At 37.9% G+C, this 14,582-nt stretch overlaps 1 protein-coding gene across 1 annotated transcript in view; it reads right to left on the reverse strand.

Moving 5' to 3' along the window:
* Window positions 1-14,582, reverse strand: part of NRG3 (neuregulin 3) — a 337,142-nt gene that overhangs the window by 18,317 nt on the left and 304,243 nt on the right. The window contains 2 exon segments of the mRNA XM_079312184.1: window positions 3,357-3,483; window positions 8,337-8,439. Of these exon segments, the coding sequence (XP_079168310.1) occupies window positions 3,357-3,483; window positions 8,337-8,439 (230 nt within the window).

Genomic DNA, 14,582 nt, shown 5'->3' on the forward strand with positions numbered 1-14,582 from the left:
ACAGCATGAAAAGCATATTAACCACCTCAGAGGGAAAGTGATGGGAAATAACAGATCCCCTTGGGACCATGGGGGAAGGTATTAAAAACCACAAGGATGATGTCATGGCACTTTAAAAAGCCTTGACAAGTCTCAGAATCACTAAATGAATGTCAAGGTTTCATCTGACTATTTTATTTTTTTTATAATTACCAAGTTGTGAGAATTTAAAATGAAACCTCTACTCTATGTGGAAAAAGCTGTGTGAGGGTGCCCCAAGCACTTGCCCTTCTAGATGGAGAGAATGACAATTCCCTCCTTTTGCTTGCTGCAGCCCTTTAAATATCTCTTGAAAGGAGGATGATCTCTTTGGGAAGGGGTACATAACACTTGGGAAGCTCTAGGTTTTATGCATTAAATGAAATTAATCTGAATCTTCTGTGTCCCTCAAAGATCCTGAATTAAAAGCTGGCACATCAATCTCTTCCTGGCTGAGGAATAGCAGGATTATCAGTGCATTAGTCTTTAAATCCAAGAGACTAGAAACCCTAGCAAGAAACACCTAGCAAGAATTTAAGTGTGTTGCTGGCAGAATGTTTGAGAAAAGCAGTGGACTTGGAGGAGATTCAGGAAATCCTAGGTGGTGTGTTCAAACACATGAATGAATCCTTCTTACAGTACACAGTATTTTTCATCTAATTTGTATCTCTAAGAAAAGGATGAAATTGCTACTGAGGATAAGACACTGGTGAGCACAATTACCAGTGATGAGCAGCAGGACTTCAGAGAGAACACAGCTGCCCTGACAAAATCCAACCCTTTATTTCACTTTTCAGAATCACAATTGAGCAGAGGCAGGGAGTGGAGGAGATGCAATACATTTGAGTGTGGGAGGAAAAATTACTTCCCTGAGATTGGCCAAGCTCTTTATAGGCACAAACCACTTGAAACCCTGTCTGCTATACCCTGGGCCTTGGGAAAACCTCCTTCTAAAGCAACACATTTGGAAAGATGGATGGACCCTTTACTAAATATAGCAACCTATAGGTGATGGTTCTTTCAGAATAGTCATCAAGAATAAGGAACCTTATGCAACTTTTCTCAGGTCTCCACAGAAGCATTCTCCTCCACAGAAGAAGAAAGAGCTGTGTGAAGATTATGAAAACATCACCAGGTCTATTCAACAGAGACAAGAGAAAAATCCAGGAGAATGTTCTGGGGAAACACAGGAAGGTGAAAGGAAAACTCTCTTGCTTGTAGGGGGAGCACGTGGAATGGGAAAAGAAACAACTTCCAGAATTATCTAAACCAAAATGTCAGACTGGAGGAGTAGTCTCCAGAAAAGAACAGCTCTTACTTATTTAAGCTTATTCATTAGCTCCTGGAAATGAAGAGAATTAGGATTTCTCCCCAGGCCCATGATGGGAATGGCAGAAGGATCATATCCAGGCTGCCTGACCCCTTTCCACCCAGCAGACATGCCCAAGGCAGATCTCTTGTGGGAAAAATACCTTTCCAAAGACCCTTCTCTGCTGCCTCACCAAACCCTTGCCCTTTCCATCCCCTCCAATCTGGCAAGTTTTGTAAATATTTCATGAGCTGCCTGCATGCATTCCTGCACTAAAATCTTCCTAACAATAGAAGCTGTTATTACACCATTAGACTACATCCTGCACAAGGTCATTCTGTTTTTCTTCCCTCCTATCCTCCCAAAGGGGGAATGCATTAATGGCAAGGAGAAAGCAGTTGCCTGCAAACAGCCACAAGAACAAGAAAATGGTCTGTTAATTATCAGCACTCATAATGTCAGGCTGAACAACATTAAAAACAGAAAAGCAAATTTGGATTAAAATAGTAAATATAATGATGGTGTTCAATCTCTATGTCCAGAGTCTATGAACTGCTATTTCAGCCATTATGGTTATGGCAAAAGAAAATGACAAAATATTGCACTGAATTACAGTGAGCAAATGGCAGAGTGTATTCTTGGTGTTAACCAAGGCTTATTTCACAGGATAGAACAAAAGGATCATGAACTTTACCTTTTGTTGCCATCATTACAACCAACAACACTCCCAACAGCTTTTTTTTTAGGGGCCAGAAGTAATGTAAGGCTGAATTAACTGAAAGAGTGGGGAAAAAGTGCACAAGATTCCCCAAACTGTGATTATGTCAATTTAGTGGAGCTATCTTCCTTCTTGAAAGAGTATATTTTTCCTGAAGTACAAAGCATACCATGAGCATATATAGGAGCACTACAATGGTGTCCCTACAAATAGAACTTCTACTGAACATAAGCAGTGCTCTGAGAGTCTCTGTGTCTTAGCAGGGAGGATCTACTTACTCTAAATTGGTTAAAAGGGCTTACATTTATCTCTAAATTAATTGGATGTAAACTAGGAGTTGAGAAATCTTTGGTTAAGTGGGCATGAGTGCTCACTTCTGCTAAACTCCCACTATTTTGATGGAATCTGGCAAATAAGGTAGTCATCCCTTTAAGAAACACTAAGATTTTTTTTTTCTAAAAAAATGACTTAATAATTTAGAAAGGTTTTAATGCATCTTTTATATTTTCGTATTATATTGCTATGAGGATCCTTCTTCCAAAGGCTTTGTTCAAAGTAAGACAGCACTGACTGTGTGTGACCAGGGGAAAGAGAATGGCATATGCTGGAAAATACCTTCCTAAAAAATGCCAGGGCTAAATAAATTGGTTGTCTTCAAGTTCCTTATTTCAAACACATTTTACATATTTCATGATTGTGAGATTGCAATGACTTACATATAATTATATTCAGAAAATGATTAAATATATTTCAAATTTATTTTGAACAGACTGATTTCTTTTTGTAAACTAAGACACCTTTAACTAAAGACCCAGAAAAATGAGACCATCTGCATGGTCTTCCCTTGGGCATTTGTTTACATGTGTACATTTAGTTCTAGATTTTGAATTTACTCTGAATTAAATGTTGACAAATCTCCATGTATTTTCACGCAGCTTCATAAATTATTGCAAGGCATGACATCATTTATGTTCAAAGACCCCCACTACACATACAGACATGTGTGACCTCAGGTACTGCTGGAAACCATAACAGCAATTTCCACTGCTGAAAGCAGAGCTGGGGGGCTCAGCAAAGTCTGCTGCACAAACAAAATGTACCAGGATCCATTGAAGGAACTTTAGAGAAAAAAAAATAATAAAAAAAAAATCCCTGCTTCCCATTAAGAGTCCTGATAGAAAACATTTTATGAAAGAGGTGAGAATTGTGGTTCCCATTGCTCAGATGTTAATAGCAGCATGACGATGTGCTGCCATCAGCAGCAGGAACTCAGCCAGCCTATTAAGTGCTGTAGCTGGCAGGATTACTTACATTTTGCAGCTGGACTTGGCTTTGTGCCACACACTCCGACTTTGCCATCATGCTGGAAGCATTTAGGCTGTAGGTTTTCCTATTCTGTGTTTCTTTCAGCTGTTCGTGAATTTGCTTTGTTTGTTTCCTGCAGAGAGAAATAAAATTCATGTAAGAAAGAGCTCGCCTGGTCTTTTGCTATAGCCATGGTACTTTTACAGCCACAGCTCCCTTTGTTCAAAACTTCACCAAATTCGATGAGCCAGATGAGCTAATTCTCTGAGGTCTGTATTTCAATGCAGCAGTTGTTTCCTGGCAAGGCTTAACAAAGGGGAAAAAAATCTCTTCTGTTTTAAAATACCTTCTATTCTCAGAGTACTATAATAGTATGCTCGTTGTGCTAGCACAGAGTTTTGTAAGATCATCTATTGCATATTTAACAATAGCTTGCAAGTCAGTCTGAATAATAAAAAAGCATTTTGCTCTGATTTGGAAAAAATGGTTCTGGCAAATAAAACAGGCACCAGCCCCTGCTGGCTATAAAAATTGATGGAGAATCAAAGATTTATGCTGGCTGATTAGACTTGACCTATAACACATCTTGTGTAGAGCAGCTTCTGCTTTTATGCTTAAACCTGGAAAAAACATCAGTATGGCCTCTGAGGCCATGTTTTTGACTTATTATACCATAATCCACCCTGTCAGAGCTAGGAATACCACTAGATGAACCCCTTGCATTATTCAGGAGATAACTATACTGTTAGCAAAGACATTCTGTTTTTGCCACACTATATAGAGTGGGAGTGACAAACAGATTTGAAGTTCTGTACATGGTAGAGGATATGAGACAGCAGACTTTAAGTATTACTTTTGTCTTATGGAAAAAGCTATCTCAGCTGGGCAAAAACTGTTAGCAAAATACATTTGAGGTCCTGTATCACCTTGTTTGTTTGTTGTTGTGATAAGTTTTATCATCTGGGACTATCAGTATTAAAAAATGATGAGCAAAAACTTCACAATACCATTTTATTTCTTTCTTTCCTTCCTTCCCTGCTTCCTTTCTCTCCCCAGAAGATTCATTTCCAGCAGTGAACCTGCAATGGCCTTGGAAACAAGCCAGTAATGCCAAGGACTCACCAGTAGCAGCATTTCATTCTGCCACCAGCAGGGTTTGGACAGCTACTGGTGCTGAGACAAGTTTCCAAAGGAGGAGATTTCTAGCAAGTATTGATAAGAGATAAAGAAAATATGGCCTTTCTATAATGAGATTTAGATTTCAGCAAGGCAGCTTCAGCAGCATTTTGAAATGTGTCTGGTGATTTGGTTGTGGAAAACCTTATGACATCATTATGCTTGATAGGATCTCGAGTCAGACAGTGAATTTGACACTGAATGAAGGATAAAATTAATTTAAATTTCTTACTAGTGTTGGAATCTGTGCTGGAAGGTATAAGAAAGCAGAGGAAAATGACTTACTTATATGTTCAGTGGAAGGGCCTGTGAGAGAGGACAAGTTCCCTCAGTATGAAAGCAAATGGTGAGAAGTGTCACAGTTCAGATACTCAATTTTAATAACATAGTTTCTAATAGTTTTTGAGTCTCTCACTTTTGGTTCAGTATAACACAATGTAAGCATTTGCTTAAATTCAAGAAATTGTAAAGTACCTGAGTTGAATTATTTGTTACAGCTCATTTCCTGAGTACAGGTCATAAGCAGTAACAAATCCAGGACTCTCAGTACCTCTTAGCTTTCTACTTGCATCCTATTTTGAAGCAAATGGAAGGGAATTAATTTAGATTGTAAGCATGACACAAATATGAGTGTATGTCTTGAGTATTGCTAGGAACTCAAAATTAGTAAAATTTATGAATAGAGGTAGGTGAGGAAATAATTTCTCAAGCATAAAAGCTTTCAAAATTTTCTTTAGGCAAAAGTTGTAGAGTTAATAGTGGAATAATCTGAATAGATACATAATCTGAAGGAATATAATGTCAAATTAAATTAGTCAGTTGAGTCTGAAACATCTCTTTTAAAAATGTTTTTAATATCCACTAATTTTTGAATCCAATAAAATGGAACAATTTAATTTGTAAAATGTCTAAATGACCTCTTCATCCTCTCATAAAATTCCAGGGGAGATTCATAAAAGCAACAGTAGTGTTTTTACGAACAACTTTTTTCTGTACAGCTAAATTACATCTGAGAAAATGATCACATCTATTCCTGTGTCCTAATGGAAAACCAGCCTCTTTCTTGGTGTCTCCAGAATGGTTATGGAACCTTCAGGAACTTCATGTAAGGTATGAAGAATGATAGTGAAACATGACAAAGCATCAGGCTTTGGGAACCTCTCACATACATACAAAATGACAATTTAATCAGGAAAATAGCAAAACTATTTTTGGCTTTATTTAGAAAAATAAATAGAGTTGTTTCTATATTTATAAACACATGTAAGTGAACTGCAAAAAATTCAGCTTCAGTACTGCAATCTTTAACATTACAATTGAAATTCCTGAAGGTAATTTGCTGAGAAAAACAATCCAATCATTCACTTCCTTTTATGTTCATGCAACCTAACATTAATATCAGGTTTATGCATATTCATTTTGCCAAACTATAGGATGCACAGCTATAAAACTAGAAGCCATTAATAATTCAAAGTTACTTGCTGATTAATAAATTTATTTTATACTTTTTGTTTTCAAAACAAATGGGCCATATGTGTTCTACTTTAGAATTATTTGGCAATGAAATGTTCTTACTTCAGCAAGAAATAAAGTCACTAGTCATTTGTAAAAGTCTAAGCTGTAAAGGGCAGCCCATTACTGTACTCTTCATCTGTTCCTAACATTTCCAGCATTTTCTTGATTAACCTAAAAGGAATAATTGGAAGGGAATAGAGTTTAATTATAGTCCTAAACTTTCTCAGATTGAATCTATTTTAAAAAAGGACTTTTAATTCAATGGCATATAGGGAAGTGTCTATTTCTAGCAGCTGGTATTACAGAATTGTCAGACTAAGTGAGGGTCAGGATCTTCATGGAAACTTTTCTCTTAATGGATGCACTATTCAGAGTTTCTATATCTGTTAGCAATATTCTAAATTTTTTGTACGTCAGTGAAACCCCGAGATAACTCCCATGCAGGAGGAATTCTCTGACAATTCTTAAGCACAGTCAGGGTACTTATGCCTGATAAAGTAGCTCCCAAAAATCTGCTGACTAAAAGCAAACATATGATAAATGTTGAGGCACTTCGAACTTGTTGGGTTTTACACCCTTAAGACATTGCCTAATGTCACTTGTTGGGTTTTACACCCTTAAGACATTGCCTAATGTCACAGTTTTACCTGGCCTCCATCAGACCCAGCCTAGACACTTTTATTTCCTTTTGGGCAGCACCAGATGGAGCCACAGCCAGGGTGTTAGGGACTGATCTCCTTCCATTACTCCCCCTGTGCATTGGCTGAGGCTCCTGACTGAACCAGGGGTGCTCATTTTCTCATAACTCTCCAAACTCCAGCTCCAGAGTCTGGCACCAGCCCACTTCAACTCTTCTCAGTCACTCTCATATTCAAAATGCAGACAGAGCCCCAAACCCAACACCCCCACCTGCTCCTGAGTTATGAGGAGCTTATTGTGCTATAAGCTCCTCTTTCAAGTGCTATCTCCACTCATTATTTTCAGATTTAGCTCTCCTCACCACCTCATCAAAGCCAGGCTGTTTTGCAGACTGCTCCAACCCAGCTCTCACCACTGTGAGAGTTTGCAGTGCAAGACCAAGAGGGGCTCTCTGAATAACAGAGGGGCTCCCTGAATAACAGAGGGGCTTTTTATTCACAGAATGCTCAGTCACTGACTGCATGTCCTTCCTACTGACAATCCCATCCTGCCTCTTCTGAAACTCTCTTCAGCAGCAAAACCATCAAGCCTTTCCAAGAGGATTCTCACTCACTCTTTCTTCCAAGATGTGCAGATCTAAAATGCATAATGACATTTTTAATGGCAATGCCAAAGAACTAATCAAATCTCCACTCATGAACTACCCCTGCAGTTTGAGGTGAAGAAAAAGGGGTAAAAAAGATCTTGTGACTTTTTTTCCCCTCCCCCACCCCGGATAGAAATGTCAATTTAACTTTCTTCCTAAATAAAACTCAATCCTCATTAGATTTCCTAAACACTAAAATAAATTCTAGAAAGGGGAATTCAGATAAACATTCAAACTTTTAAATAGTGCCAACCTACACATTTTTTGATGCTCAGCCACCCTAACTAGCTTCATGCAGGTACTTTTTACTATTGATTTGTGTTCTCCCATTTACTCCAGCTGGAACAGGAATGAAGGATGGCCACCATACAGAGCATTTTTATTGATACAGTAGAACTAACAAGCATGTCATGTAACTGCCATGAAGTTTTTGCAACTCAAATTGCACACATAACAATAAATATTATAAAATAATATTCAGTTGGGAAGAGAAAAGGATAGAGTGGACAGTATTTAACTTTAAAATAGTTTAGTCCAGATGATTTCACTATACTTGGATAGGTGAAAGTGCTTCTGTGTTACTGATATTCTCATGCATCTTGATCAACAGGCTGCTGTATTAGCTACAGGTTACAGGGATCTGCAGAGGACTTGTTTCTGCATTTCTAACTTTACTTTTGTTCCCAGCATACAGAAATGGACATTCAGGGATATGACATGAAATGCAAAAAAGATGGTATGTCATTTTCAGAAGAGCAAAGTGATTATTGCACTGATAGTAAAAGACACAAAATTATTACTGTCAAAAAACAGGAACTTTTGAGAAAATAGAAAGAAGAACACACATTGCTCCTGTTTACAATTTGGGGAGGACTCAGTGTAGCCGTGGGGAACTGCTGCAGCCAGAGCAGAGATAACAGCGAGTTCAGAAGGAGAGGAGAAGCTGAAGGAGTGCAAGCTGTGAAAGGGACAGCAGCCCAACCCCACCCAGAGCAGAGGAAGGCTCTTACTTTGCTTTGCAGTAGAAGGCTGCACAAAGCATGCCCACCACGACGATGCCAAAGACGATGCAGGCGATGGACAGCACCTGGCGCTGGTACACCTCCTTGCTCTCTGTGGACAGCAAAGCACAGTTAGGGAGGCACAGGAACACAGGGCACCTCAGCACTGCAGCTAGTGGCCTCTAGTGCTCTAGGCACCAAACTCATCAGTTATCGTCCAAAAGGAGCGGACCAGCTAAAAGGTTATTTATTGCAGAAGCACATCAGTCTCAAAGGCACAGTCACAGACATCACAGTCCATGCTAAGTTTTGGTATAAAGTCCCAAACAGAAGAAGGTCCTGGGAAGCTGGTGTTGCTGCAGCAGCTCCTATCTTCTTGGGTGTTGACTGATGATGGTGAGCAAAAGTAAAAATAAAAGTAATGGCAGGAAAAGCAGAAAAAGGGATGGCAAAAAGCACCAACTCTCCCCAATGCATACTCTTATATAGAATCTTCCCAACAAGCTACGACACAAACTTGGACCTCCACTCCTTAACCTATTAGAATTCTAATTTCTTAACATGCCAGGTTACATATAGACTATGCATACAACCTATCTTGTTCTATCTGAAAAATGTAAGCAATATTCTTACTATAGCTCTATTATGTCTAAGCACTCTCTATAACCATGGTCCTGGAGCCTCCACTGAAAACATTTGTATGTTTTTCAACCTTCACTAGAACTTGCACTGCAACTTTGGTATCTAAACCTTTTACATTAGAGCTCCATACTAAAACTTACCAACTTACTTATCCTAAAACTCAAACTTACACCTCTACCTTATGTGTGAGTAGCTTAATGTACTTCAATCCATCCAAAGGCTTTAATTCAATCCCTGCACTCTAATTTCTCTATAAAGAATTAACAGACCCCTGACTCATAGACTCCAACACAGCACCTCATGGTTTCACTGATAATGGACAGGGACAAATGACTTGGAGCTCTGGGCCAGCTCATTCCTCCACAGAATGGATTCTTCTCCAAACTTCTCTCTATGGCTCATGCAGGCCTCCATGGGAAGTTTTAGAAAATGGCCCAAATACACTCTGAGACATACATCATAATGACAATTGTCATAATGACATCATAATGTCTGTTTTATCTTTTCTCTGCCCTACATGCTGCTTTTTAGCTTTTCTTAGCAAGGATTTTACCATCAATAGGATAAAGAGCCCTCTAATCACAGGGTTTTCTGGCTTAAGGAAAGAACCATCAAAGCTTTTGTAACATCCCCACAAGAGTCAGAGTTCTTCTTCAGCTACCCCAAAAATGTAAGGTTTTTTTTGGATTTGAGAAGTGATTACAATGCCTTACTCCCACATCCTGAAGCTTATGCAAAACAGAGTAAAAAAACTAACTCAATGAACTTGCATGGAAACCAATGACTATTTTGCTATGAAGCACCAGATATTGCTTTGATAGGTGTCTGATTTAAACATTTTCTTTATAAATCTCATAATATTCTAAATGACTTTAAAACAGAAAGAGAATGAAAGTAACAAAAAAAAAAAAAAAAAAGGAAATAAGAAGAAAACACTCATTCATGACAGCAGACATGAGCTAATAAGCAACTGGAGATTCACACATTCAATTCAACAGCTCCCAAAGTGTTATATTTTATGTTTATTCTTTCAACCACTTTGCTAACATGCCAAACAGATTGCTATTTTTAAAGGTCAGTTTCCCCAAACATGCAATGTACAAACCAGTGTTTTCATCCACATACCCCAGTTGGAAAGCCAGCATGTAGGACTGTCACAGTACAGTACAAGCTGACAAACCCACATTTCCTTCCCAGGCTGGAGCTGCTGAGTGCAGACCCCTCCATGGATGTGAACACCAGGCACACACATCAAGCAGGTGGCAGCAGCTCCAAGTTTGTAACTCTCAGGTTCATAACAAATATTCTATCAAAACACCAAGGTAAATCCAGCCAAATCACTAAAGACTATGTTCAGTATCCTAATCAATATTAATTATTAATTTTTCAAGAATGAATATCACTAAGTATTTGGAATCTTAAACACAAGCATTTGTCTCTTGAAAGTCCCAGGGTTTTTTTTGTAAGTCATTAAAAATAAAATTACAGTATCAAAACTTGATTTTTTACTTGCTTGTCTACTTGCTCTCTCAAACACCACAGTGACACAGAAGCCACTCCTCAGATACAAAATGTCCTCAGCTTCTGTTGGCATTTCCCCATCATTTAAATTTGAAATTCTGAAAGTTTTACTTCTAAAACACTATCTTAAAATTAAAAAGAAGCAAATAGACTTCTCACCTGTCTAAAATATAACTGGGAAAATTGTAATTTGAGAGGAAATCTGTCTGCATTGCACTAAAAGTGATTCCAGTACAGCCTATTCCTCACTGGGAGCTACAAAATCTGGATCTAGACGGAAAATCCTTAGTGGCACTGAAATAAATATTTGGGGTTTCATGTATTCTGTTTTATTTATTTGTTTGTTTGTTATTAAAAGCAATTGTGCAAGCACAGTTGCCCACCTTCCATTTCCACAGTAATACACAAATCTCACAAATATGAATTCTTGCATTGACATCATCACACTGAAACTCATTCAAAACCTCTTCATTCCAGCAATTGTTAACCTATTCTGCCTGAACACTGATGTCAGCACCTACTGCCTAAGCCACAACCAAACTATACACAGTTATGAACTGAAGTTTCACTTAAACATTCTATACAAATAACAGTTTAAAAATCTGATTATGAAAATAAACTGATTTAAGATGTGTGCAAATAGGCTTAATTTTGATTTGCTTTCAACAGAAGTCCTCATTAAATGCTTAATTTTTTTCTCTTGCTATTTCTTTTTGAGAAATTGTGAGTTTAATGCAGCTATGTTCTTTTGTCAGTCCTGAATAACAATCACTGCCTTGTTAAAGATGCTTTAGAATGAGCCTTACCAAGATAAAAGCAATTCAGAGAACACACAATACTATCTTGCTGAAACAACTATGTGAAGATTTAAGTCTTTTGTGTAGTCAGATTAATCCCTGTCAACAGCTTTCAACACATGCTGATCAATATTTTCTTTCCTTTTTGCTTACTTTGTACAGTGCATATTTAAAGAAGTACTTATTGATTAACTCCATTCCATTTCTTAGACAGCTTTGTTAATTTCTTACATCCTTTAAATATCTATTTATGCATTGGATTCCACCATTTTTGTATCCAACATCTTAAAATATTATCAGTTCGGCCTTTTTCCATTCTCTAAACTTGTGCATTATTTAAAATTCCCCTTACTAACAGCAATGTAATCTGTCTTTCTCTGCAAACTTTGAAGGTCTCCTCATGGTTACCTTGATTTAACCCCACCATTGTGCTAAGCACAGGTAGCACAGCTGAGATCCTCTCTGACAAGGAGCATCAAAAACGGCCTGAACCTGGAGGTGGCTGTAGCCAAGCCCTGCAAAGCACTGAGGCTCTCACACAACAGAAAACCTGTAGAAATTTAAAGTGTAGAAAAGAGAAGAATGGCCAATTCCTTCTCCTTTGCTCAAGGATTTGCATCAGCTGGTGCATACTTGTATTTACATACTGAAACTAACTTCACAAGGTAAACTAAAGTGTGACTGAAATGATAAGTCTCTCTTTATTCACATATATTCATATATTCCTTGTGAAGTACATCACCTCAATTACAGTCTGTTGAAATAAATACTCTTGGGAGAGGATTCCTCACTTAATGAGCAGCTAAGAAAATATTTCTGCTAAAAAGCAAAATATAAACTGCCATGGATATTCCTGGATAATCCACTTGAGGATTAAGACTACAGAACATGAATTTCACCAAGCATTCAAATTACAAAAAATACACATCCTCTACTGAGAGAAATACAACCACAGTGCTGAGAAGTAATGCAGTAAACTGTATAGATGCAGACTATTTGTTTAATAAAAATTATGGAAAGAAAGGTCTTCTCAGAGCATAAAGACAAGACAAACTCACATGGAACACGGTGCCTTTTGCAAGGCTGAATTCTTCAAGTCCCCATGCACTGTGTGCCCTGTTATATATGGAGCCCATTATCAATTATGCTATTGATTGTTTTTTATTTTCCAACAATAAGATTTTCTAAGCTTCTCTCACTTGTTTGCAGCTATTATGAAACACAAAATGACTACCAGTCATGCTCACATCACAGTTAAATTTCACATTCATCATGAAAAAAGTGCATGTTATATTCCAGGTACTGGGGGTTTGGGCTTTTTAATTCTCTTGCTCTTTAAAATTCACTTTTACAGGCTGTACCCTGTTTGCTTTATGCATGTGGAAAGACCCACTGAAGCATACACATATCTTGAGAGGATTAAAAGTGTAGGGTAGACTCATTTTTCTCATGACTGTTATTTCTAAATATATGGTAGTTATTATTGTATGTAAGCTGAAACTGTCCTCTTCTTTGTAACTTTATTATAAAAGGAAGAATGCTTTTACAAGGTACTTGAGTATGATTCTAAATATATTACTAAGTAAAAAAAATAGTTAATTAAAACAGATCATATTAGGCTTTGTCAGCACCTAAATCTAAAATATTGATACCAGCCATAATCATTGGAACCTTGGGTTCTATAGTGTGTTTTGAGCTGAAATATCTTTGAAAAGGATTTCAAATATGAAGAACAGCACTGTGCACATGGCCTATACAAAACAGTAACAAAACAAAAATAGTAACTTTCACCCTAGTGCTTATTCCAATGCCTTTTGAATAAAATCTCAGTATGGTCACAAGCATCACAGAGAATAATTATTGACTATTCAAACCAAGCCAACTGAGAAGTTATGACATTTACCATGCAAATGCATTACTTAACCTTTGCCCTATGAAGAAAACCCCCCCTACGAAAATGAATAAATGTACAGATTAATTTTTATTATTATTTGCTGAAATTTTTACTCCCAGCCCAAAAAGCACAAACCCTAACAGCACCCAGTTTCCCCTCACCTTCCTCACTCCCTTCTCCTGAAAGGACCAACTCTGCATTACTGCAAGTAACAACACACCATAAATAAATACAGGAAACCCTTTATCTTGTCATTGGTACACAGGAAACCCAGTAGCTTTCCATGTGCAGAGAACCAGCTTTTCCTCAATGATTACAAGGCAGCACGAAGGCAGGGCTTTGGGGTTTTTTCTGCCCCCATGCAAAAACTGAGCCATGCAGGGGCAATGCACTTTGGGATCTTTGCTCTGCCCTCACTGCCACATTTTTTTCCTTTCCCTTTATGCCCTGCCCATGCCTTTCCTGCCACACTTCAGTTCCCCATCCTATTGGAATATCCTGCAGAGCCAGAGCCTCATTTCTGCAGTGAACCTCAAGGGTATCATTTGGCACTCACACTCTCTTTGGTGTCCAGAAGCCCCAAAGTCCAGCAGAGAGCCATGGAGGAGGACATGGAAACATCATCCACAACACCAAGATTTTCAATAAAATACAGATTCCCATAAGTTACAAGAGTAGTTAAAGCATATTTCTAATATACTTAGATTTATATGTGAGAAGTACTGAACTATATACAGCATTCTAAATTTAATTCATGAAAGGAATAAAAAAAGCCTGCATGTTCCACAAAATCTGTGATTGCCTCAGCATCAGACATTCCACTCTCCCAAGAGCTTTCTCTCTTCTTGCACTTGCAAAAACCTACTGTACAGATCCTCTGCCATATGCTGTGGCTCGTGCTAAGGCAGAGCAAAACGGCTGAGATGCTACAAGGCACAGTTCACAAATTTCTTCTTTGACCTTGGGTAAGTCAAGACCCAAGGATATTGCCTGTTCCTTTTTCAGAAATTAACATGACAAAATGTAATATAAACATATTAACCTCTAAGGGAATGAAGTCTTTGCATATACATGAAATAGATAAACCCACCCCAGACAATTCTGTTCCAACATCTTTAAGAGCATATGGATTACTTCACATAAAATATCATGTTATTTTCTAAGTCTCAGCTACTTTTAAAAGACACTGACTTTTCTTCCTTAAGACTTTCGTCTGTCTGGATAGAATTTCCCTTTTAAAAGGGATTCAAGACACTTAGGTCCCCAAACCAGAAGCAGAAATTTTTATCTGCTATTGTTTATAGAGAGGACAGAGTCAAGGTTAATTGCACAGATTCCCATCTCAGACTGGAAAAAAAGCAAGCTGACTTCTACTGGCAAAGGTTCATAAAACATTTCATG

The sequence above is a fragment of the Erithacus rubecula genome (assembly GCF_903797595.1).
Source record: "Erithacus rubecula genome assembly, chromosome: 9".
In the NCBI taxonomy this organism is placed as follows: Eukaryota; Metazoa; Chordata; class Aves; order Passeriformes; family Muscicapidae; genus Erithacus; species Erithacus rubecula.